The sequence below is a fragment of the Symphalangus syndactylus genome, chromosome 23, assembly GCF_028878055.3.
Source record: "Symphalangus syndactylus isolate Jambi chromosome 23, NHGRI_mSymSyn1-v2.1_pri, whole genome shotgun sequence".
NCBI lineage: Eukaryota > Metazoa > Chordata > Mammalia > Primates > Hylobatidae > Symphalangus > Symphalangus syndactylus.
This window is the reverse complement of record NC_072445.2, coordinates 19,255,122-19,281,938: the sequence shown is the minus strand read 5'-3', so window position 1 is coordinate 19,281,938 and position 26,817 is coordinate 19,255,122. Positions and strand designations below refer to the sequence as shown.

General features: G+C 39.8%; 1 protein-coding gene across 7 annotated transcripts in view; it reads right to left on the bottom strand.

Annotated features, from left to right (window-relative positions):
* Positions 1–26,817, bottom strand: part of RUNX2 (RUNX family transcription factor 2) — a 281,684-nt gene that overhangs the window by 145,710 nt on the left and 109,157 nt on the right. For all 7 annotated transcript variants that reach the window (XM_063633187.1, XM_055263933.2, XM_055263934.2 and 4 more), the window contains one exon: positions 23,578–23,682. In XM_063633187.1, the coding sequence (XP_063489257.1) occupies positions 23,578–23,682 (105 nt within the window). The remainder of the gene's footprint in view (positions 1–23,577; positions 23,683–26,817) is intronic.

Genomic DNA, 26,817 nt, shown 5'->3' with positions numbered 1-26,817 from the left:
GACAGAGGTAGAATGGATCCAGTCCCTGTAATTCCCTGTCAGGTGGCAATCCAAAGCCCTCCCTTCAACTTTCTTGTTGGGGAGTTCATGAGGCCACCCTACTGCCTGCTCCATTAACTGAGACTTTTCTGAGTAGCTTTTACAGCCCTGCATCATTAGCCTGATTCTACCTATTCAATGTGGTTTTCCTCTTCTCCCCAATATTCATCCTCTGTTCCAAACCAGCTGTTCTTACTTCTTCACATTCCCTGGTCTTTCCCTTCCCTGTGCCTGTAACACAAGCCTTCAGTCCACCTAATCCACCATAACCATTTTCTTCAGGACCTAATTTCCTCCAAGTGATCTTGTCTTTCTTTCAAAATTTCTATTACACGCTAAGGATAGTATGACTTTTACATTTATGTTGCATTTTACAAATGACAAACTTTCACTATACACTATCCTCTAAAATAACCATTATAGGTAGGTGTTATTATTTCTATTTTTCTGCTGAAGATGCCAAGGCTCTGAGAGACAAAGTGGTTTGTCAAGGGTCACTCACTCTTTTTTTTTTTTTTAAGAGATGGGGTCTTGCTATACTGCCCAGGCTGGAGTGCAATGGCTATTAACAAGTGCAATCATAGCACATGACAGTCTCAAACTCCTGGCCTCCAGTGATCCTCCTGCCTCAGCCTCCCAAGTAGGTGGGACTACAGGTGCATGCCACCACACCCAGCTCAAGGGTCACTCATTGTTAGCAGTTCAGCACAAGAGCTCCATTATGCCATATCCCCTTCCAGTTACTGCCCCATTTCTCCCCTCCCTTTAAACATCCTGAAAGTGTATTCACTTTCTAAATTCATTGTACTCACCTCCTAGCCTCCATTTCTCTTAATTTTCAACAAATGATCTTTTGAATCTATCCTTGCACTGCCATCTTTTTTGCCAAGATCACCAATGCCTTCCACACTGCCAAACTCAATGACAGTCCTTGGTCAGCAAAATTTGACACAGTTGGTGACATTCTTCTTGAACACAGTCCTTTGCTGCCTGAATATCACATTCTTTGGGGCTCTTCCTATCTCATTGGTTGCATCTACTCAGAGTTCCACATTGGCTCCTCTTCCTAATCCCTATTTCCAATGTTGAGAATTACCCCAGGGATCTGTCCTTGTCCCTCTTCTCTATGTAAAATTATTTATCCCAGTCCTATGACTTTAAATACCACACCAGATTTGACCTAGAACCTGAAGGCCAACTCACAGTCTAGCTCTTACTTGATCTGGGCCTTCCATGCACCATTCTCTGCCCCCAACTATCTCTGTGGCCTCATGTCATACCACTTTCCCATTCACTCACTCTGCTGCAGACACACTGGCCTTCTTGCTATCCCATAACCATGCCAAAGAGCTGGGCCTCAATGCCTTTGCTCTTAACATTCTGCTACCTAGATATTGATAGGTGGCTCATTCCCTATTTAATTCAAGTCTGTCTTCAAATGTTGCCCCATCAGCAAGGCCTGCCTGACCTACATGAAAAATCATCCACCTCCCTCCCTTACCTCTGTCCTCTTACCCTGCTTCATTTTTCTTTAAAGCACTTATCACTACCTGCATATTTGCATATTATATATATATTCATTTGTTTGCTTATTGGCTCCCTCTTTCAATAGAACGCAAGTTCCAAGAGGGAAAGAAATTTGTATATTTTGTTAAAGGCTATATGCCTAACACATAGAAGAATGTCTGACATATGGCAGGGCTCAATAAATACTTGTTGAAAGAATGAACATGTGACAGCTGAATTGAATACACAGTGCCATCTAATTGTTTATAATTATAGTACTATCTCCAGGACAATATTTTAATTCTTCCAAAGTAGAACTTTGTGCCTTATATTCCAAACTTGTGTGTAGTTGGCATACCTGTAGGCACACAGCAGGTGCTCAATAAATACTATGGCTGCCTGGTTGATTTGAGCAACGTAGAGAAAAGCAGGATCAGAATTTCAAGTAAATTCAGCAATTCAAGTATATTCAGTTATTTTTAGGTAATTCTATGATTTTTACAAAGAAAATTAACTTATATCTCTGCTCTGTGGGAATATGGTTTTTGATACTGAAAATGGAAGATCATGATGTATGTGACCATAAGAATGTGTACAAATAACTATAAACATGTCAAGCTCTTGGGTTCTTTATGGCAAGAACCCAAGCTAAAGTAAATTCAACTGAAAGAAGAATAAGGATTGAGACTAAAGAGAGAATATGGGATGTCAAGAAATCTAGACAGAAATAAGAGCTGCTTAATGTCACATACACACAGGGAAAAGGAAATTAATCAGGAGAGGGGAAGGAAGAAGGCAAGTGGCTCAAAGCTGCAGGTTACTGTCAGGTTTTAGAAACACAGAATACAGGCCGGGCGCGGTGGCTCACCTGTGTAATCCCAGCACTTTGGGAGGCCGAGGCGGGCGGATCACGAGGTCAGGAGATCGAGACCACGGTGAAACCCCGTCTCTACTAAAAATACAAAAAATTAGCCGGGCGTGGTGGCGGGTGCCTGTAGTCCCAGCTACTCGGAGAGGCTGAGGCAGGAGAATGGCGTGAACCCGGGAGGCAGAGCTTGCAGTGAGCCGAGATTGCGCCACTGCACTCCAGCCTGGGTGACAGAGCGAGACTCCGTCTCAAAAAAAAAAAGAAACACAGAATATAGCTACGCATTTCTGTTGGCAAGTTTTTTCCAAGAGGACAGATTGTGGACCTTGAGGTTTTGCATGCATAACACTTACCCTCTCAAACCAGAGACATTAACAAAAGAGCACCTCAGGAATTTGAAGGAGTCAAGAGGTTCTGTACGTTTCCAGATCATACTTAGAGCCACTTTTTCCCTCCTGCCACAGATTATTACATATGAGTTTTATGTAGAATGAATATATGAACCTTGAAAGGTCCATTCAGCTAACTGGAAGATTCCATTCACAGTTTATTTTTCATATGTTTACTGAAACATCTTATACCAGAGAGGAAAAATAATCAACATTTTTTTGTTGATTTAATTTATTTACATGGCAAAAAGGATTAGAAACTGAAGGAGATCATAATGTATTCACCAGTTAACACATTGGTGGCACGGAATAAATGTATAGTTTATCAAAGTTGTGACAGCTGATTCGTTAGTAACCCAATATTTCTATCTGATTTCTCAATGTCACAAAAGTGAAATACAGACTCTAGGTAGTTTCATCAAGAATGTAAGATACTTAACAAATACTCTTCGTTGCCTACAAGTTGGCACTGTTTTTGTTTTTAATTTCCTACCCCAAGCCGGGCACGGTGGCTCACGCCTGTAATCCCAGCACCTTGGGAGGCCAAGGCGGGCAGATCACCTGAGGCCGGGAGTTCAAGACCAGCCTGACCAAAATGGAGAAACCCCGTATCTACTAAAAATACAAAAATTAGCCAGGCGTGGTGGCAGGCACCCGTAATCCCAGCTACTCAGAAGGCTGAGGCAGGAGAATCTCTTGAACCCAGGAGGCTGAGGCTGCAGTGAGCCAAGATCGTGCCATTGCACTCCAGCCTCCAGGCTAGGCAACAAGAGTGAAACTCTGTCAAAAAAAAAAAAAAAAAATCCTATCCCAGAATTTATCATTGCATTTGATTAGATCCCATATAGTCAGTCAGAGAGCCTTCATTGCCTGTGAAACCTTCATATGCCTGTGAGCTTCCTTGTCATATTAACCAGGAAAATGCATTTTAGAGCCACCTCTGCACACTTTTCACAAAGCTTTTAACCACAATGGTTGACTGGGCCTCTATGTTTTTCCACTCAGTCCCAGGCTCTCATCAGCCAAGCTGCCATTGCCCTGGCTTATTTCTTCTACCTTGTTCTATGGGCCAGCCTCCCCAACCTAGTCTCCTACTTTTCTCTACTTCACTTAGCCTCCTTGATGTCGAAAGTCACACTAGAAAGGCTGCTTTAGTTTTTATAAGCGTTGAATAAAAAATAATAATAATTCAAATTACATTTCCAGGTAGACTTAGTAGCTTAAGGCAAAGCATTTGCCAAGCAGAATGCTTCTTCTTTTCCAGATATACTTATGAACTGAAAATGTTATACTTTTCAGGATTTTTAGAGTCTTCAAATCTACATCCTCTCATCTTTCATGTTCCTGGAATTCCAAAAATAGGAAAAAGCATTATCTGACATGGGATCTTCCTTCTACCTTCCCTTCTTCAGTCACCCTATCTCCTATGGAGATGGTCCAGGAGGAAAAAAGAACTACCTTACCTGCTGATTCAGCCATCCCTGACCTGACTTGCAGCCTTCTTCTGTTGGGAAAGGTCAAGCATTACCTTTCCCTTCCATCCTTAGTAACAAGCCAGCTGCTACACTAAAAAGGCAATGTTTTTTTTTTTTTCTCTACGTATATCTTTTTCTCCACGTGTATCTTTTTCTCCATTAATTCCGCTTTTCTTTGATCCTCCACCAGAGCAACTCAGAACAAAACCTACAACTACATAACCCCCAAAATTGATTTGAATTGTTTTTTTCTTCACATGTATCTGATTCCTACTTACTTTTGCCCCCTCCTCCCAAAAAAGGCATATAAAAATTGGCTAGCTTCTAGTTAGAGTAATCTGAAATTATTTTGGATGTGGTAACATAGTGACATCTTACACATTTTTCTTCAAATTTGCAGCAGGAACCTTTTTTCATTTTGAATTTGATTTGAATCATACTAACCAATTTTAAATACGAAATGTTCAACACAGATGTGTGATCCTGAGCAACTTCTTTAATTTCTCCAGCCTTTTTTCTCACTTGTAAAATGGCATCTTCTCTGTCTACTTTACAGGGTTGTTGTGAAGTCATCAGTGTTATTACAAACTTTGTATGCATGCAAATATAGAATATATTATTTTCTGAAAGCCCAGACCATAGGGCAGGTCTGAGCATCCTATGCTAAGGTATACATAAGCCACTCCAAAAGATGACATATAGAGATGGAGCCTTGAGGAAGTCTGAAGAGGAAACCCAAGAGACCCTCAAAGCATGCTTAGAGTGCCCAACATAGCATATTCTTATTCGATTAGCATACCAAACATCTTGTGAGCACCTATAAAACAGAACAGAGATAAAAGGAAAAGAGACAAGAAGAAAAGCAAGGAGAAGAATGTACACTTAATATGAGTTGTCTTCTGAGGCAGGCAACTAAATCAGAAAATAATCCAATGCGCTGTAATGTTTTTAAAGGAATAGATTTTATACCAATTTTTGTAAATCAATTTTCAAAATGTTCATTTTTAATCAAACAGGATTTACCATTTTGAGATTAAGACTCAGGGTATAGGTCAGTCAATTCCTTTGAATAATTAAAAAATAAAATCAGTTTAGAAAACGCAAAAATGTATAAAATAAAAAGTATATGTGAATATATATTCATACATACAAATACATTTAGGAAAAAGTAGTAAAAGGAATTACATCAAAATATTAACTGAGATTCTCTTTGGTGTTGAGTTTCAAATGACTTTTACCTTTTTCTCAATGGTTTCTGAATTTTCTGAAATGTTTACAACAGATCTTCTTATATACTAATTAAATTAAGTAAATGTTATTTAAAATGTAAAAAGAAACAATTGGCAGCACTGAGCATCATATATATGCTTTTGTTACTAGTCCTAACAATGTTGCATTTTCACCAAAACAGAATTTTTTCCACATAACCTAAATTATCAAAAACTAAAAGTATGATTACCTCTCTACAATGGCAGGGCATTTATTTACAATGATATTAAAGACTAACAGGATAAACAAATCTTGGAAGGTACATGAGAATATTCATTTCTTGTGACCAATAATAATTGCAGTTTCTCTAAGAAGAAAAGATGGCTTAGTAAAGATAAGCAAAGCCCAAGGAACTTAAAGGCGTATTGCTGATTGTCACAGAAGTCACCTTCCACCCTAGTCCATCACACTTCACATTGTGCTAAAGACAAATAAAAGGACTACAAATTAAGCCCTTTATGGGCCTTTATGGGTGCTAATCTTGGGTTTATACTCAATTCTGCTGGAGGCCCTTTCAAGTTAGACTCTCAAAGTTATTTCATCAGCACTTAGCATTCTCAAAAGCCCTGGACAGGGCAGCCATGGTGCAAATGTTTGCTCAATTAACGTAGAAATAAACAATACGGATATGTTATTAAAGCTGATTTTCTTTCCTAAAATTACCTTCTTTTAATTACCAAGCTCACCAAGAACAAAAGCATCTAAATACCAACATTAGAATTTTACTGGAATATAATTGTTTGTCAATTAAAAATGAAACAAAACTTAAAAAAGAAGAATTTCCCTGAATTGCTACAGATACTTTGTAAGTTGTATAGAGGTCTTGGGATTTAAGATGCTATTGTACAAATAATAATATTTTCTAACGCAGTTGTTTTAAATAATTTCTAAACCACGAGCTTTCCAACAGCCTGGCTAAATGTGGAGGAGAACGGTGAGACTATGTTTTCTTTTCTTTTTTTTTTTTCTTCCCAAAGTCTCGCTCTATCGCCCAGGCTGGAGTGCAATGGCATGATCTCGGCTCACTGCATCCTCCGCCTCCGCCTCCCAGGTTCAAGCGATTCTCCTGCCTCAGCCTCCCAAGTAGCTGGGACTACAGTCGCCTGCCACCACCCCCAGCTAATTTTTATATTTTTAGTAGAGACAGGGTTTCACTATGTTGGCCAGGCTGGTCTCGAACTCCTGACCTCAAGTGATCCACCTGCCTCAGCCTCCCAGAGTACTGGGATTACAGGCATGAGCCAGCATGCCCGGCCTGAGACTGTGTTTTCCAGAAGTGAAAACTATCAAAATCCATTCTGAGAACTGACCAAATAGCACCAGAAATACAAGTAGGAATAGAACTCAGCTATGGTTCAGCTGCAGGAGCTCACTGCAGTAACAAAAGTACATACACACACACACATAGATAAATCATACATACATACATAATCTTCTGATAGACTTTTTGGAGCAATTTGTTCCAATTTAGAAAGGAATGAAAGGAGACATTTATAAATTAGCCGGAAATGCCACCTATTCCTTCAAACACAAGGATTTCTCCCTTCCCCATAAAAGTTTTTGTTTACAGCTAAGAGATGACTCATCCTGTTGAGTTCTTAGCAGAGAGGCATTCAGCAAAAGTGGTAATAACCAAAGGCATCTATCTAGATCATCAGATTTCCTTCCTCTGGTCAGTTTGTGCCACAAATCTCATGCTACAAAAGCTACATTTCATCCTTCAGTGTCAGATTTTTTCCAATTCAGTTGCAAATTTTTATTTATTTATATTTCAGTTCTCCTAACAAGAGATTAAAGAAATGGTGGCTCCATACTACAGAAGGGCTTCTCCAGCTGTATCTGACAGTGGGTTGACCCTCAGCAAAAATGAGTGCTTGGGGCTGGTATGCCTTGCAAAGTCCTTTTCCATTAACTTACTTCCATTCAAATGCTGCCACTGGGCTAGGAGGTGACAAATAAACTACAATCAGTTTCTCTATTCACCATCCTCGGCATAGCTCCAACACAATCTAGAATGAAAGCAGAGGAAGAGGCATCTCTCCTTCTTTTCATTCAGGCTATTTGGCTCTACCAAGGAACTGCTGTACCAGGTCTCACAAAACATAGAACAAATATATAATATACAGAAAGGGGACAAAAATATGTTCTGTAAAAAATAAAATGAATGTTCATCCTGCATTTTGGACCATCAATGCTTTCCTAATTATAGAATCCAAAAACTCTTGGATCCCTGGCCCCAGCATATTTCCTTGCTCTGTCAGATCTGTGCCAACAATGTAGACTTTCATAAATACCCAAAGAGAGTCAATGTGGGAATCTCCTGAGACATGATCAAAGCACAGGACCTTCACTGACACACTCTCCAAATCATCCACTTTTGTTCCCTTTGAATCCCAGGACCTTCATAAAAGCCTCCATCCTTCTTGACTGTGCTTTAGGCATTATCATGGCCATGTGTCCAGCCTTCTAGAAAGCCCTGACCACTGAAAGCTCTCACTCTGTCTCTATCACAGTACCTCTTAAGGAAAGAGAGACTGGTTTATAAGTCTTAAGTAAAGTCCTCAGCGGAGAACAGATAATCAAACACTTTTCGTAGGTATACCAATGGGTGTTCTGTTGCTTCAGATAACCCAATATATCCTCAGTTTCACAGCTTATTCCTCAGGAAAACAGAGCCAGCCTCAGTTACTGCAGAAAATATGGAACTGGCCCTCCACTGTCCCCACATAGGTAATGAAGAGACCTTTCCTATAGCAAAGTGTTTGCAAAGAGGGTTCTTTTTTTATAAAGATAAACAACAGGAGGAAACCAGACCTCTCTCCAGCTGATTTTCCTTCCCACTATCAATCCTCTGGCCTCACAGCAAAAAAGGAGGGCCACTAATCCCCTTTAGGTTGGCTTTTCCCACGAAGAGACAGCTGTAGCTTTTACAAATCTTTAGAAGAGGTTTGAAAATAAATCATCTGGGGGTGAGGGGTCAGGGAGACCCAAATGTAGAAATCATAAGAAGGACTAAATAAAGAGCCAAAGTGCCAAGGACCACGAAGAAAATGTCACGGACAGTGAAGAAAGAAGGGCAGTGGAAGAAAGCAAGTTGTGACTTCTGACCCACCTTGGACTGTGGGTGGTTCTCCACCAGTGATGGTGCTTTGGAAGCGTAAAGTGTAGTGGCTAAGGGTCTAAATGTTCTTAATGAGCCATGGAGCCCAAGTTATTTTGGGAGGAAAGAAAAATAGGCTTTCTGAGTATTTTTCCTTTCCCCTAGCCTGGCACCACACCCACTCAGCCTTCTTCCTTGTTGTGTCACCTGTTTCAAAAGTCTGTTTCTTTGGTCTCTTGATTATTTTTTTCCTTTAGAGAAAATTGTATGCACTTAGTTCAAAACAAGAACTCATCTAAAACACTGTGTGTGTGCATGTGTGTGAGTGTGTGTGTGCACATGCTTTGTTTCCGATCGTTTCATCAGTGAGCTATCAGTGAATGCTTAAAGCAAAACATGTGCAGGTGTACTAATTAATTATTACAAAAGTTGCTCAGACAGGTATTTAATAAGCAAAATAATGAATTAAAAAATAAACTTAAAAATACAAACTGATGCTTGGCTTCTCCAAAAAAAGTTAACCCTGAAAACAGGGCTCTTTCTTTCCTGCAGCTCCAGCTCCAAAGCTGAAAGGAATGGTGTGTCCAGCCAGCCTTTCTCAGACTTGCTCTGCTGAACTTCACTCCTCTGCCAGCCTTTAAATGCATGAAGGTTTCTGTTTTCAGAAATAAATCCTGCCTATTTCCTCTCTCTTTCCTTGTCTGTGACGATAAATTCCTTGAGGGTGATTTTTGGATTGCATCCCTCAAGCTCCAGGTTATACGAACTTTGGTGTCACCTGGAAATGTTTTTAATTTCTCCCAGTAGGGAAGGAACAGACAAAAATGAATCAATTTCATAAAGCCCCCTACCTTTTCTATCTGGAATGTACAAATCAAATGAACGTGGGTTTTTCTAACAATAAAACACTATCCCCCTCAGTCCAAAATTAATAATGCACCTATTCTGATTATCAATAGATTATCAGTAACAATTTTTTGATCATATGGCAGATCTGTTCCCCTTTTTGGTCATATTGTTCTCAGTTAAAGATTCTAATGGCCACTGAATCAAGACAAATTACCCTCATTATTTATGTCCACAAACCTCTATGAGTCTGAGTTTCAGAATTATAATGGAAAACAGAAATCATGCCTTTGATTTTGAAAGCAGAAAGGTGGCACTTTGTTGCACTTTATAAACACACAGAGAATCACTAAAATGGAAGGTATTTGAAAAGCCCTCCATTCAAGCCCTTATCCTTCAGCAACCCGTACTATTTAACAATTCTTAGAGTCAAGAAGTTCTTCTTTAAATCTAACCTAATTCAGTTGAAACCTATTCTTTCTCTGACTTTGCCAGAAACAAAACAGCTGGTCACCATACATAGCTTAATAACTCTCATAATTTTGAGTCTGTTATTAAGTCATTTTTCAGTCTCCTCTTCTTGAAGCTAAATGATCCCAAGTCTTTCAACTTATCCTCATAGGTTCAATTTTACAAGGCTTTAATCATCATCAATGCTCTTTGCTAAACATTCTGAAGTTTTCCATGTTGCTCTTATGTTTTGAAACCCAGATCACCTTTGGGACTGCTTCTCATTGTCCACATAAGCCAAGGCTTTACTGCATGACACACAGTCCTAAGAGAATCTACTCGTATAGGTAACCTACGGCTTTGTTTGGGTTATTTTTAGTACAGGCCCACTCCCATAGCTCTTTATCTAAGAAAACATGTTCTTCGGGACCCAGAATTCTTACAGAGCCCCAGCTACAGACAAGCCATTCCCCCTCCACCTCCTCCCACTCGATTTTTCTCACCAGAGCTCTTCAAGGTCTTTCTCAACCTGCTTTCCCTACCAATTTGGGTCCTGTGGTCCTCTGCTATAAAATAAGTATCTAGCTAATCTGATTTGATTCACTTATTTAAACCAAGTTGTTCACCAAAAACGGCTTAGAATGTGTTATCCTTTGCAGATAACATCTATGAACATCCTGTCCTCGAAGCCTTAACTCAAAGAAGAATCTCAGGCACCTGGTGAGAATGATATGAGAGTGGTTTGGGGCCAGGAGGGATGAACATGAAGAGTCCTTTTGTGCTCCTCTAATTATACCACACCAGCCTTGGGTACAATTATAAACAGCCACTTTTGGGTGTGTGAGTCCCGTCTACCTTTTGTGCAACGCTAATGCCCTCTCACCTAGCAAAGTTAGGTATTAGATTCTGATACTGACTGTTCAAGGTTTGCACACAGTGTACCTTCTGCCTTCATGTCCCTTCCCCCAACTCTTCCTCAAACTGGCTTCTTCTCACCCTTTAGGTCTGTGCTCCAATGTCATCTCCCCAGACAGGCCTTCCTTGGACCACTCTTCAATAGGTTCCATTCTGTTTCCTCCGACTCCATTACTCTTTACTATGACATCAGTTCCCTTTACAGCACTTATCACAATTTGCAATTAGATGTGATTATAGAGAAATGTTTGTTTACTTGTTTCTTGCCTTTTTTCTCTACAGAATGTAGGCTCCTCAAAGGGAGGATCACGCCTGCCTGGCACCTGGCTAACAGTAAGCACTCAAAAGTAATTTTTTGAATGAATAAATGTTCCTATGCCGGAAATATTTACATTTTAAAACACATCTCTAATTGTCACCAAAAAAAGCCTCTGTCAGCTATTTTAAAGGGAGATGGTATTTTCAGTGGTGGGACAGGGTTGGGGGAGGAATGGATCTTTCTCAGATCCATCTAATCCCACATCATTCAGGCAGCACAGGCCCTTCACATCACAGAGGCAGCCATTAACTGGAAACAATCGTCGGTTCTATTGTTATGCTCCTTTTCCTTACAGCAATTATCCTCGTTTCCAGTTATTCGCTCTCCTTTGAGCTTCAATGTGGTCATGCCATTCTGCAGCATTCCATCATTTTCCTGATGTTATTTCCCCAGCTGCTGTTATCTTTCACAACAGTACCAGCATTATCTATCACAGAATATCTGGGAGGACACACATCACGATGTTAGTAGTGGTAATCTTGGGAGATGCAATTATGAGTGATCTCTATCTTCTTCTTTTTTATTATTAGTTTTTATTTTCTAGTGTGCAATTTTTTCACTTGTGCAATTTTTTAAAGTTAATTTTTTTTCAGGTACTAACTTCATTTCACTGGTATTCAAAGTAAGACTCTATTGAGGTTAAGTTATACAATGCATTATTTTCATCTCACAAAATTCAGTGTTTTCAGCTGTTAAACTAAAATGAATTCAATACTCATTCAACAAACATGCCTATATCCATGAACTGCATGCCCACTCTATGCCAGGCCTTATAACTTTGACTTCCGTGCTATTCAGCGATGCTACTGCAGCACTAAGCATGCTTCTTATGTAACACTGCTTCATCACACCAACCAAGAATGCCCTGGGCCCGACACTTACACAGACTTGACAAATGGCAACAGGATAAACAGGAAAATACCTGGAATCCTCGCCTGCCTCTATAAATCATCTGCTGACTTGCAGAGTAACATAGGACAAATGAGTTCTCAGGTGTCCATGCCTCAGTTTACCTATGTGCAAAATGCATAATGCCTCCCTCAGAGGTAGGTACAGAGAATCACTGAGGTAATGTCTAAGCATTTGGAACTCCTTGGCAGAAAGGCGCTACATAATTACTATTTGGTATTTAGCTGCCCTTCATGTGTGCCAAGTACTTTATGATCATTCCTTAGGAGTTACTCCCAGCTACTTTGTGAAGTTGCCTTCATGTCTATTTCCATTTGAAAGATGAAGAAATAGAAGCAGAGAAAAGTTTAGTGGTTTGCTTAAGGTCACAAAGATGGCAATGAGGTCTCAAAAGAAGAATTCTTGAGTCCTCCAATTCCTTTAGCCATAAGGGAATCCACTTCTTAAACATAAACTACCCTTACAGATTAATTCCCTGTTAAGCTACTCTGAAACAGCCCTCATGGTAGAAAACACACTGTCACTTGTTTTTGTAGGCTGGAGTAAACAGTGAGGGGGTGAAACAGAAACCAAAGCTCTAGAATTAGTAACCCAGACTTCACACTCACCCTTCTTTTTACACATCTATATTTCTCCTCACTTCCTGTAGAACAACCTGCATTTGGTACCTTCATCATCTCCTTGAAGGGCCCATCTTTGCCTACTAATAATTTCCTAGGCCAATCCTAAGGAGGCATAAAGCCCAGATTAATCATCCTGAGTATCCCCCGCAACCAAAATACATGCTAGCGTTTTTACCCAGATTGTATCTCATAAAATATAACTCCAAACAGGTAAATGAGAAGATGAGAATGCATGTTGTGGAGGGTGCATATGCAGTCTGAGAGTTCACCGAAAGGCAGAAAGCACCAGCTTGCTTCAGTGTCATCTGATGTCTTCCCCACCAGCCAACTCTACTGCACAACCCCAGGAAGACGCACACCGAGCCAGCACTAGAGTCACCCCATCCACCTTGCCCAGAGCTAGTCTTACCCCAGATCATGGTCTCCTGGCCCTCTTAAACCATGTTCCTCTAGTCCACACATTATTTTCTTCCCTCTTCTTAATTCATTGATTCGTTTACCATACAAAAGACAGCTCTTATGGTTCTGAGTTCTGTACTCTCACCAAAATGACAGAAACGTGTGGACACCAATATCTAAGGATTCCTGCTCTGGTTGTTCAGGGAGCAACAGCCACATGACCTCTGCAGAGCAAGTGTAATGATGGAGTTCTTTAACACAAATTTGGATAAAAAGTTCCAAAGCAATTCAGTGCCTGCCCACGGCAAAAGTGTAAAATAAGGGATTTAATTTCCTGCCCCTTTGCTTTCTCCTCTGCAGGAACATTACCTCTCACCGCCTCCCCACTCACTGACCCTAGACCTCTCCAGAGGGACAGGAGCTTAGAAACATTTCCCTTCCACCATCGTTCATGAATATTATCTGTCCTGTGTTTCATTTCCTTAAATACTACTCCAGCTAACCTGATAATAATGACCTGAAAGTCTCAATACAAAGGAATGACTGGAAGTGAGGATCTCAGGCACTCAAAGCAGACAGGCTTTCAGCAGGACGCCTCTCACATCACCGCATTTTGGCAGCAGCTAACACACACAACTGCTAACATTTTCAGGAATAAAAACTCTCTGAGAGTTTCACACTAACAGTTTCTCATTGAAGGAATTACTGAAGGATCTACATCAAGAAAAAAGCAAACTCAACTTAGAAGGAAGAACTAAGGTGAAAGAAGGAATGAGGAGCAAATGAATCAATAAACATAATGGATAAATACAAGTATAAACATTTTTTAAACACCGATAATGACTAATCCAGGAAATATAAAACAAGGATCTACTAAAATATCAGATAACGACATTAGAAGAGAGGGGGTGAGACTGTAGTTTAAAGAATGCTAAAGTTCTTGTATGGACAGAGATCATGATTAATTTTAATAAGACAAATATACATATTAAAATGGTAAAGATAATACTAAAATAAAAGAAACGCATTCAATGATAACTTGCAAACCAATAGAGTACAAAAGATAGCATGTATCTAGAACAACAGAAAAGCAATACTCTGAAAGGAAAACATTTGCAAAAGAGAGAGATATGGAAATACAGAAACCCAAAACTCTCACCTTTCAATTACAAAATCTTGCACTCTTAAGAGTATATCAGAACTGAAAAGCATCAGGAATGCTCATCGCTACAGTTGACCTGCAGCAAAACTGTGATGCCTGAAGTTGGCAATCACTGGCCTCAAGGCCGGCAAAGGTCCTGCCTGCTGCACACTGCCACTCACTGTTTACTTTCTAGTACCCAGGATTTCACTGACCACTCTCCCCCTATCTTCCAAAACCTACTTCCCAAAAAATGATTCTATATCACTTGTTTTTATCTTAATAAGAATTTAAGTCTGAGTTACCTTTTCCAGGGGTGCTTGGGTTTAAGCCTTAATCCTAAATTTTAATGGAGGGTTTTGGTCTTCCAACAAATAGATTTTCACCACCAGTGCACAGTAGCAGAGAAATTCTGAGAACTGGAGCCCTTCCTTTACTACTTACAAACACAGTCATTTATTTTAACTGTTACATATGATCTTGAATTAATATTTTAGACCTAAATGGTTTTTATGCCTTTTCTTAATTTCCAAAAGTTACTTGAAAAAACAAGAGTAATTATTTTTTATACCTGCCTAAATAAAAACTTTAGAGATTTTATGTGAAGGCCAAAGATGTTCTTTAGTTGACATCATAAATGTATCCTATAAAAATGCTAGGTAGGGACAGGTATGAATGGGAAAAGCAATACAATAAATCTTTTTTTTCCCTGCCATTTTTAGGTATATCCTATTCACTGGTCTAGTCTTCCTTGAAGAAATTGCCATGGCACAAACAAAACAGAGGTGAACAGAGTATTTCAGTGATCTATCAGGAATTATCTTTCTTGAGAAGGAAAGGTCATTTTTATTTAAAAAAATAAAAAAAGAGACCAAAAAAGGGGGAGGGGAACCTCTTTCTCTCAAGTCCCTGTCAAGTCCCTAACACTATTTTCAGAATGAATGATTTCTGACTTACACTAAGATACAAACTACTGACACATTTGGATCAAGCATGTATGTGTTTTTAGAACACATATCACTTGAAAACTTGCCATGCTATACTTAGTTAGAAGTAAATATATCAGCTGGAACATATGCATGTGGAAACTGTGCTCTTGCTGTGAAAGCTAGAGCACCTTGTTAGCACAATTCCAATACAATGAGAACGCACATTTAGAGCTGGGAAGCCAGGGAAGAGTGCAAAGGAGGGACACGAGCGTGTTTTAACGGCTGTGATAATTTGCCATGAAAGGATGTTAATGCCATAGCTCCTTGCTGCAGCATGCCATGTGCTGCTGAATTAAATTACTGCCATGCAGTCTGTGAGCGAAGGAATGTGTAAACAGGCCATATATCCTTGCATCAGTTCCACAGAATGTTGCACAACACAAAATGCCTCTCGATGTGTCATTTCCTTCTTGGCTATCTTCCCAGCTCCTGACAGCCAGTCAACAAAAAAAAAAAGGACTGAAAGATATTTAAAACTGGTCTTCTCAAGAGCACATTCCACCAACCACCAGACATAACCTCCACCAGCGCTTCTGACCCGTCCCCCCGCCCCCCTCATCCTTCTTGAAGAAAGGGAAACAGAGAACAGTGGCGTTTTTTTTACTGTTATTACTCTCCTAAGTTAAAGATTTTCAACGATGTTTTATATACTGGTAGCCAACTGATTAATATCTATGACAATCAAATTGCTGCTTGTATTTGCCAACTTGTAAATATCAAAACATGGCATTTACCAATAAATTCTATTCCTTGGGCACTTCAGAGACAGTGAAGAACCCAGGGGAAGTCTGAAAGTCAGGAAGTTAAGGGCTTCTCTACTAAATGCTTGGTGCTAAGGACTAAAACCCAGGCCTGTGGCATCTGGGGCATGGCGCAAAGCCTACCAAGGTTTTTTCAAATCATCTTCACAGACTGCAAGAATGTGAATGCAAGAACTGTGTCGAGAAGAATCAAATAACCTTAAAAAATACACCTGCTGTCCCTCTATCCAACATATTTTACATGTACCCTCACCTTATTTCACATGTGACCAATCTCTAAATAAGCATCTTCCTGGGCCAGGCGCGGTGGCTCACACCTGTAATCCCAACATTTTGGGAGGCCGAGGTGGGTGAATCACGAGGTCAGGAGTTTGAGACCAGCCTGACCAACATGGTGAAACCCTGTCTCTACTAAAAATACAAAAAATTAGCCAGGTGTGGTGGCACACACCTGTAATCCCAGCTACTCGGGAGGCTGAGGCAGAAGAATCGCTTGAACCCAGGAGGCAGAGGTTGCAGTGAGCCGAGATCCCACCACTGCACTCCAGCCTGGGAGACAGAGCAAGACTCCAACTGAAATAAAATAAAATAAAATAAAATAATAAAATAAAATAAAATAAAATAAGCATCCTCTTTTGGTAAATAAGCAAAGGTCACAGGCAAGCCTTTGGCATAAAAAGTCTATTCCTTCACCCAACTAAGATGAAAAGTAATGGAGGATAAAAGTGAGCTGCCGCTGACATCAGCTGGAATGAGGAAGAGAAAAATGTCAACCCCTCCATTCTCTCCACCCTTCACCAGGCTGGAAAGCAGTCCTGGAACTAGGTGGAACAGCATGAGAGAAAAATGAGATGATGTCTTGCCTATACCACCTGTTTCGTTAAGTCTATTAACTCAAGTTTGTTAAGGTAAAACTTCTGCAATTGGACACGCCTCAAAAATACGGAGAAATAAAACTTCTCTGAACAATTACAGATTTGTTGATGAATTGGGCACAACTGAGAATGACCAAACAGGAAAAGAAAATAGTTTAGCTGCAGGACCTAAGCCTAACAAGCTGAGTGAAGCAGGATACTAAGGCAAGCCTAGAAATACCAACAGTACCCTATACTTCCAGATAACCTCTCACTAACCTAAGCCCCAGACCCTTACTGAAGCCACACACAAAGCCAAGCAGAGAAATGTTGCAGCCATGTACTCTGAGCTTGCAAGAAAGGAGCTAGATCACTGGAGGGAAAAAGGCAGAGCTTCTCCTTTCTCCCACCAGGTCGAGAGAGGTGGCTGGCTGATCAGTGGTGAATGCCAGTGCCCTGGCAGGAAGTACGCAATTCACAGTTTTGGTCTCTCCTCGAGAGTAAATACAGTTTACCTACCTGAGATCTGAAACACAAAAATTTTTAGAAACCCACTCACATGTATCAGGCAGTAGGTTTGCCCCCAGGGTGCCAGCAAGCAAGAATTTCAAAGTTGGATGATACAAAGTGTAAAGCCTCTAATCTTTGCCAGGTGCAGTGGCTCACGCCTGTAATCCCAGCACTTTGGGAGGCCAAGGTGGGCAGATCACCTGAGGTCAGGAGGTCAATACCAGTTGGCTAACATGGCAAAATCCTGTCTCCACTAAAAATATAAAAATTAGCCAGGTGTGGTGGCACATGCCTGTAATCCTAGCTATTTGGGAGGCTGAGGCAGGAGACCCCCTTGCTTGAACCTGGAAGATGGAGGTTGCAGTGAGCCTAGATCAAGATCATGCCACTCCATCTCGAAAAAAATTTTTAAAATTGAAAAAAAACCTCTAATCTTAACCATCTGAAGATTAATAAGATATTTCTGCTACAGACTTGTCACGTTGCTGGGTAAGGCTCAGACTTCTTTTTGTTCAAACATCTAATGTTCTTCTCACTTGAGTATTGATCTGCTAATACCAAGCACCACAAGGGAATACCCACCACTAATTCATCTGATATTTACCAAATCTGTTCAATTCAGAATGACGCTACCATTAGACTAGTAAATTTGGAGTTATTTTCTTTGAATGTCCCCTAGATTGAAAAAGCCAAGAGTCCTTTCAGACGATGGCACCTTGAAAAGAATTATTTTTCCTGTTGTGACAATGACAACTGCCAGCTAAGCACTTATGTAAGTTGATGACGCTGATGTCATGAACCACACCCCCCAACATTCACACCATTGGTGTTTTTTTTCCCTTAAATCCAGGCTGCACCTATATCTTGCTTTAACCAATCAAATCTAGAGGAAGCAATTCCATGCCAGTTCTGAGCCTAATCCTTAAGAAGGCCCAACATCCTTGGGTGCAGTGGCTCACAGCTATAATTCCAGCTGCTCAGGAGGCCAAAGCAGGAGGATCACTTGAGGCCAGGAGTTCAAGACCAGCCTGGGCAACATAGTGAGACCCCATTTCTACAAAAAATTTAAAAATTAGCCAGGTATAGTGGCACGTACTTGTAGTTCCAGCTAATCAGGAGGCTGAGGTGGGAGGATCACTTGAGCCCAGAAGTTTGAGGTTGGAGTGAGCTATAATCATGGCACTGTACTCCAGCCTGAATGACAGGGCAAGACCTCATCTCAAAAAAAAAAAAAAAAAGAAAAAACAAGGCCTGAGAACTCTCACTTTTGTACCTCGGGGAGCCCTGAGCTGCTGCCATGTAAGAAGTCAGACTCAGCGGGAAAGACCACATGGAGAGGCCACGTAGGGAGGAAGAGGATCCAGGAGATGTGGAAAGAGATGCAGTGGGGCCTGCTGTCGCATCATTCCAGCTGAGCCCAACCATGCAGCCATCCCACCAAGGCATCAGACACATGAATGAAGCATGTGGGATGTTCCAGCACCAGCCACTATCTGATTGCAGCTACATGATAGACCCGAAGCCTGACCAATAGAAAACCATCCAGATGAACCCCAAATCAACCCACAGAATCATAAGAAATAATAAACTGGATGTTATATTTGAGGGTAGTTTATTATTTAGTAATAGACAACTAAAAAATACAGCAAGAGAATTTAAAGTATTCTATGTAAGGTTATTTACTTTTTCCATCCTCTGCACAACCAATAATATATTCTTCCATCAGTCCTCTTCCCTAACTCTGAACCACTTCTATAGAATATGATGTTACTAACCAAATTTTCACATTCTTGTAGAACTTATTTAAATCAGACTGGAGGTGGAACCAGGTCCACAGATGGAACAAGGGATCCTAACAGAAACCGATGTTTCAAAGAGCTAGGTATCTAAATGCATTACTATTGCTGCTGCTGCTACACCACTCCTCCGGCTGACAGTTGTTCTTCAGAGCTAGCTTGCCAACAGAAGGTCAAAATGCCTTGCCTAAACACAAGACTTACAAATTTGGGATCTTAAGTATGATGTCATGTCTTAAAATGATAAGCTGGCAAATAAAATAAATGGCATTTTGTAAAGATGTGCACCATTTTCATGTTTACGCTACTTAAGATGAAGGTTCTAATAAGTCATCGGCTATGTTCCTTTAAAGGGAAGTTTTATAACCGAGATGAATCACAACTGCAAAAGATCAAAGTTAAAAAACATCAATGATGCCATAGGGTACTTTTTAATCTTGTAATGAGTGATGATCATGTGCTCTTATGAAGTTAGTCCAACTGCCAACGCCAGATGTGTATATTAAGAAAAGAAGTTGTTTGTGATGTGACAGCACTGGTTCAGCTGCCAGAGACAGAAAACATAGAAGGATGAAACCTTTTGGATTTTTGAGTGAAAAGCAAGTCTTGGCAGATGTGCTGATAGGCAAGGCCTCAGAGTGGGGTACTAGTGCCACAGCATCTGCTCTTGGACTTTGCTGCAAACAAATTAAATTTATCATCAATTCTGCACAGCTTTCCCTGAGCAGCATGAATATCTGCTCAGGCATAATTTATAATACTTATTAGTGTCATTTACTAATGAGCAAAAATTAGTAAAGCTATCTGCAGGGGGAAAAAAGTAATACACTAGAGAACAGAATCTATAGATGATATCTGTTTCCTAGAGGCATACCATAAGCAAAACTCTACAGCAAACCTCCGACACTAAAGAAAATTGATGTAATAATAGCTAACACTTAATGAACACTTACTACATGACAGTCACTGTGCTACCCATTTTACATACATTACAACATTTAACATTCTTGCAGCAACTGATGAGGAAGGTATTATCATTCTCACATAAAAGATGAGAAAACCAAGGCAAAGAGAAGTTAGGTAACTTGCCTGCCTCCATACAGTTAATAAATGGTGGAGTTGGGATTTCGATCCAAGCAGTCTGACATAAAGACCCAACCAGTTAACCCAGAATTTGTCTTTGTTCAAACAGCTGAGCTACCAGAAGCAGGCTTTTCAATATATATTCAGATCTTTAGAGGAAGGAGTAAAATTCCATCAACAGGAACTGATAGTACAAAATCCTCAACTCCTTCAAGTCACTATAAGTGATAAACAGAAGTATACTATGTTTATGACTAATAACCACTAATTAAATAATTATAATTTGGGGGAGAGGAGGCTAAACAATTGCATATAAATTGTTCCACTCTCCCCACCCCAACACTGCCTCAGGAAAGCCTTTTACTAAAGCCCTTCTCTGTTAAGGATCAATAAAATAAGCCACTTTGAATAAGCAAGGGTTGGCAAACTATACAACTTGGCCCACCAATTATTTTTATAAGTAAAATTTTAGTAGAATACAGATCAAGTATCCTTAATCTGAAAATCCGAAATGCTCCAAAATCTGAAAGTTTTGAGCACCAACATGATGCCACAAGTAGAAAATTCCACACATAAGTACATAACACAAACTTTGTTTCTTCCACAAAATTATTTAAATATTGTATAAAATTATCTTCAAGCTATGTGCATAAGGTGTATATGAAACATACATGAATTTCATGTTTAGATTTGGGTCTCATCCCCAAGGTATCTCATTATATACGCAAATATTCCAAAAATTAAAAAAAAATTGAAATCCAAAACACTTCTGGTCCCAAGCATTTTGGATAAGGGATACTCAACCTGTATAGCCATGACCGTGAATGTATGTATTTGCTTATGCTGCTTTTGAGCTACAATGGCAGAGTTGAGTGATTGTGACAGAGACCACCATACGGCCCACAGAGTCTAAAGGATTTGCTATCTGGCACTCTGTAGAAAACGTGTGCCAATCTGTGTTCTAGAGGATCTCCCATTGAACATTATATGTACCAACTAATCAAACTCCTATTATACTCACTGTTTAAGAAAATTGGAAATCTTGTGCATTTCCCACACCTGGGAGAGTCAAAATTAAAGAACCATATTGAGAAGAGTGCTATGCTACAAATATTCAATGCCCAGGATGGCCAAGAGCAGGGAGGAAAAAAATAATCCAGCACAGAGTCCAGGTTATAGGATTCAGCTGTCGCTCAAAGCAGACCCATGCTTCTCTCCAGACACTGACCTCATCAAGTCACCCCATGATGTCAGGAAAATGACCCTGCATTTTCACCGATATTTTCAGTTAATAAGAAATGTTACTCAGGCTTATCTGGGGCAGGTGGTCTACCACTTGCAGATCTGTATCTGCTTCCACTGCCCACCCTGGGCACCACCCAAAGCCTGAACTCAGGTCCCATGTATACCACCTGGCCCCTCTATTCCTAACTCTCACTGCTTTCAGAGCACTTCTCTGCCTTTACAAGGCACTTCTCTGCCTTTACAAATTAGTCTATTGACTAATTTGGACAAAAACCTCTCTGAAATAAGGTACTGCTATCCACACTTGAGACAGAAGTGACTTTTCCAAAGCTACCCTGCCTTCTCACTTATTGTCACATCGTTCAGAACAGGGAGCACCTATACTTCCCTCTTTCCTCTCCCAGCCATCAACTTTTGAGCATCAACTCTTGTGTGTATGTACACATATACACACACAAACATACACACACACACAAACACACACACACACAAACACACGAAAATGGTTTTTCCAAGAACTGAGAAAAAGCGGCTGAGATCAGCAGGAAACATCTTTAAGAGATAAGTATTAGTGGTGCTACATTTTAAAAACCAACTATCCTGCTATATGCATTACTAAAATGGACATCCTGCCTTTTCAGGAATTCCGGGGCTAGTCTGACCAAAAGTTAGAAGACATCTTCCATTATAAGGCATCATCCCCAACTTATGGCTATCCAGAAAAGGCAGGCAAAGCCCCAAACCAGGCAAAGCTCTGTTCTATTCACCTGCACTCCATAACCACTAGCCCTTAGGACTAGAGACTTGGGGCTTACACACATGTGTACAGCAATCACCTAACAGGACATTCCCAAACTGAACAGACAGGGCCAGCACTGACTCAACATTATGAACCTGGAAGAATGCCATACACATGAAAGGAGAAGAAAACAAAAACCTCAAAGACTTGCTTTTGAGGCAGGAAACCTCCCTAGTTCAGGCAAGCAGTCAGCCTTTGTGAAAAGAGACAGCAGCAAAAGGGACGGGACCCACCATATGCTCCCACTGCTAGGAAGGTATGCTGCTTGGGTAGAGGCAAAACTTTATAAGACCTTTTCTCTCATTTTAGGGGAAGGAAAGATACGCCACTCTCATGGTCTAGGCAGGTTGATTGTTATAGAACAAGTACTTCTGCCAGCTGTGCCTCCACCACAAACCAAATTGAACTCCCTAAATGCAGTGGTTAGGATTCCAATGTATTCATTCAGCAAAGGCAGAGTTCTATATGATGTTTCCATTGGCACACAACTGTTAATGGTTTATATATCAAATAATCTTTAATCTCTAAATATATTTAAATACCGCTATGCTGAGTTTGTTCAAAGCAGTTTTTTGGTGGGGGTGGGGGAAGCAAACCTCAGTCAATTTAGATTTAGAAGGAACATACATATTGGCCCAAATAGATTATGTGCACTACCTGAAACTGATTGCCAGTGAAACCTTCTGGATGTCCAGACAAACAAACCAAGATGGATCTAAAGGTGGTTTGACTCTATCTGTTAAAAGAAAACTACCTATAACAATTACTAGAGCATGACCAAACAACAGTGTTGTAACAATCAAGCAAGTTATCATTTGCAAATAAATTCTTTGTAATTAAGCAGTGTGCTCTTCATAAAGGGAATTGAGTGGGCGAGTTAAAAAGCTAAAATACATTCTTAGGCCATGGGAAACACATGCCAGTGCTTTTTGACTAAGCTCAAGATTTTTAAGTTTACTCTTTTCTTCTTCAGCTCTCATGGGTCTATTCTGCCCCATTATGTTCAGTACATGAGCAAAATTTCTTAGTTAACAGTGACTGAATAATTATTCACTCATTTCCCAAAGCTACGGAGGCCTTAGTGATTGTGTGGCAAAGGTTAAAACCGTAGTTTTATTTTCTACTAACTCTGAAGTTTGACTAACTGTCCCTCACTAAAAAAAATATATGCAGATAGCAAAGTCTACAAAGACACTATGGACATGAAAGTGACACTAACTCATTTGGAGTAAATTCCTCATAGGGTCTCTGGAAACTCTATTACCTTTTTCAATAAAAAGGGGAGTACTTACTTCTGGGTTCCCGAGGTCCATCCACTGTAACTTTAATTGCTCTGTGATAGGTAGCTACTTGGGGAGGATTTGTGAAGACGGTTATAGTCAAGGTGAAACTCTTGCCTGCAGATATAAAAGGGGAAAATACACAGTGAATATTAAAAAACAGTATTGATGATTACACAGCAGCATAGTTTTCCAAATTGCATTTAAGCATCTCTAAGGAGGCAGTGAAATAAAGACAAGAGGCAGGACTCCTTCTTCTGAATTGGAAACCCTCCGATGACCACTTTAGGACATTTCCAAATTTGCTTAGAGTCTTGATCATCATCCTCATTGTAGTGCTACACAGGAAGACTCCAATTCCAAAAACCTCCTCAGTAGCAACAGTTGTAATGAAAACAAAACCCTGGTCCACTTGAGGAAGGTTCTTTTTCTTTCAGTTTTCTCCAACATCAGGAACACATCCAAGCACAGACAATTTTAGAAGTCTTTATTTAGGGTTAGGTCATGACCTCATGAGAGAACAATAGTAAATCATTGTTGATTATGTTATTTACTTCACATAACTTTAGCATTTCATTTGCTTAGCTGCACTACAATAAGAAGATAAAAGAGGAAAGTTCTTATGGGAATCATTTTAACAGGAGCCAGTGTCTCCTGTCCTGGCCTTAATGTGCCTGTGGTATGATGATTTCATCATCACTGGAACAAAGTTTTTCTCCTCCCTGTCCACCCTTCCCTAACATACATCCTTGCTGTTAAATCTTGAAATAACTCCCTGACAGTGACTTACTTTTTGCTAAATGAACATGACATCTATCAATATAAACTCAAATTTTGCTTTTAGCAGAAGGTGTGCTTCATTGAAATATTACATCTGATACTTCAAATTAATGAGCTAAAAGCGACGAATAAGAAGGGGAAAAGAGACAGGGAAAAGTTTGGTAGCATATTTGGATGTCTGTTTTCTCCAGAAGAAGATACCATTCTCTGTTGCACAGACTTACTAACAGTTGTAATCAGTTAGATTTGCAACGGTTAATCATGTCAGATAGTCAAAACTGCAAACTGTTACAAGACAGGAAGAGGTGGGCGTGAAACAGTGACTCAATAAAACATTCAGCAATCTCAGGCCAGAGTACTCATTTAGTCTGCTCCTGTAACAGACCTTTAAAAAGCTCATTTTGTTTTGCTTTGTTTTTTTGGCCAGAGATTCTTTTTCCCTTACCGAAAACTGAGAGTATTAAACCAAATCTTTGACAATATGTACCAATGCAAAGTTTAATGCAGTCTTTTCAAAGCTTAATATGGAACAGGTTATATACAAGGCTTAATGGAGAACAGGTCTTTGGCTGTCAAGTCTAGTGAATGGGTTTTCTTTTCAACCTAGACCATGTAAGTTCCTAAAATCTGTTTAAGACGCACATCATTTGTTACTGAGTATAAATAGTTTTAAGTCTCCTTGGCTATACTTTTCCATAGCCAAGGGGAAAAAAACAGGAAAGAAAAGACAGGAATGGGGTGGGTGCAGTTTGAATAGGGAAAGGTGAATAACAATTAGAAACGTATTAAGTGCCACTTCATACACATTATCTCAATGAATCCTCCCCAATTAGATGTCTCACCCCCATTGCACAAATAAGGAGGCTGAAGCCTCGAGAGACTTAGTAATTTACCCAAGTTCATACAACTAATAAATGAAAAAATGAGGATCTGAACCTCATTTTTCAGACCCTAAAATTAATGCTCTTTTTTTTTTTTTAATATTCTGTCACTTGGCCACTTCCTTAAGTGGCTTGATCACTTGCCATTTAGAAAAATTAATAAGTAATTTATTTCTAGATGCATCCCAATCAGCTCTATGTGCCCAAGAAACAGTAAATATAAATGGACTAATGCAATATCTTAGGATGATGAAAGCATCTATTTTTAAAGTGTCATTGATATATCATATTTTATCCACTATATTGGCTATTATACAGATTTAAATAATTTATAATTGGTTAGCAAAGAGAGGCTTTATTAAAAACATTAAGACTAACCAGAAGAATAAACCAGCCAGGAGTCTAAACTAGTTACAGAAAACTAAAAGCCTACAGAATTAGAAACCAGAAACTTGAATAGGAAGCCACTGGGTCCAAGTTAGAACCTCAAAACAATGGAAAGATCACAAAAAGTGAAAGAGCTGAATCTCTAGATTGAAAGTTAATTTACACTAAAACATTTTAAAGTGCCATTCTGGGGTCAGATTAGTGGTCTATGGGCCCCAGATTGCCTTTCTAACAGTGGCTCCCATGGCTGTGTTTCAGAGTCAGTTTTCATCTATGGCACTCACCTTAATAAATCAAGGATATATAGAGATCTCAGTTATCCTTAATGTCTCTAAATAACCTGGTAGAAAGATTGTTGGCCGGGCGTGGTGGCTCATGCCTGTAATCCCAACACTTTGGGAGGTGGAGGAGGGCAGATCACCTGAGGTCAGGAGTTCAAGACTAGCCTGGCCAACCTGGTGAAACCCTGTCTCCACTAAAAATATAAAAATTAGCTGGGCGTGGTGACGCATGCCTGTAATCCCAGCTACTTGAGAGGCTGAGGCACGAGAATCGCTTGAACTCAGGAGGCAGAGGTTATAGTGAGCCAAGATGGTGCCACTGCACTCCAGCCTGGATGGCAGAGTGAGACTCCATCTCAAAAAAGAAAAAAGAGATTGTCCATAAATTTATTTAAACCAGTTTTGGCAATAGTTCTACTTTAGACCTTTACAACTTACTTAAGATATTAAAAGTCATCTATGCTTCCCCTAAATTCAGGGCAACACCTCATGTAGAAACAAAAGCCAAAAATAAAATTCACCCTTCAAGTACAAAGCATTTAAATTTTCAGAGTAGAATGAGTTCTCTATAAAAAACTGCTTTTAAAAAGAGATGGGTTTGGGGGAGGAAACAAGTAGTTAAGTATAACTATGATCTGCCAAAATCAAACCCTAAGGATCAAGATGTAATTAACAACTACAGCAAAAGTGAATGAGGCTCCTTCTGCTTCTTATTGCCCCTTCAGAAGAAATATGTATGCAATGTTGAAGAAACTTTCAGAAATTACCAACCAATTTAGTAATTGGTTCTTCATCCTATAATAATAATGCACTTCTTAAGTCAAATGTTTATGTGGGCATTCATGATTTCCTTAAATTAATTTTTTTTCAAAAATCCCCTTTATATCACTTTCCATAAGTGATAAAATACAGGCTCTTATTTT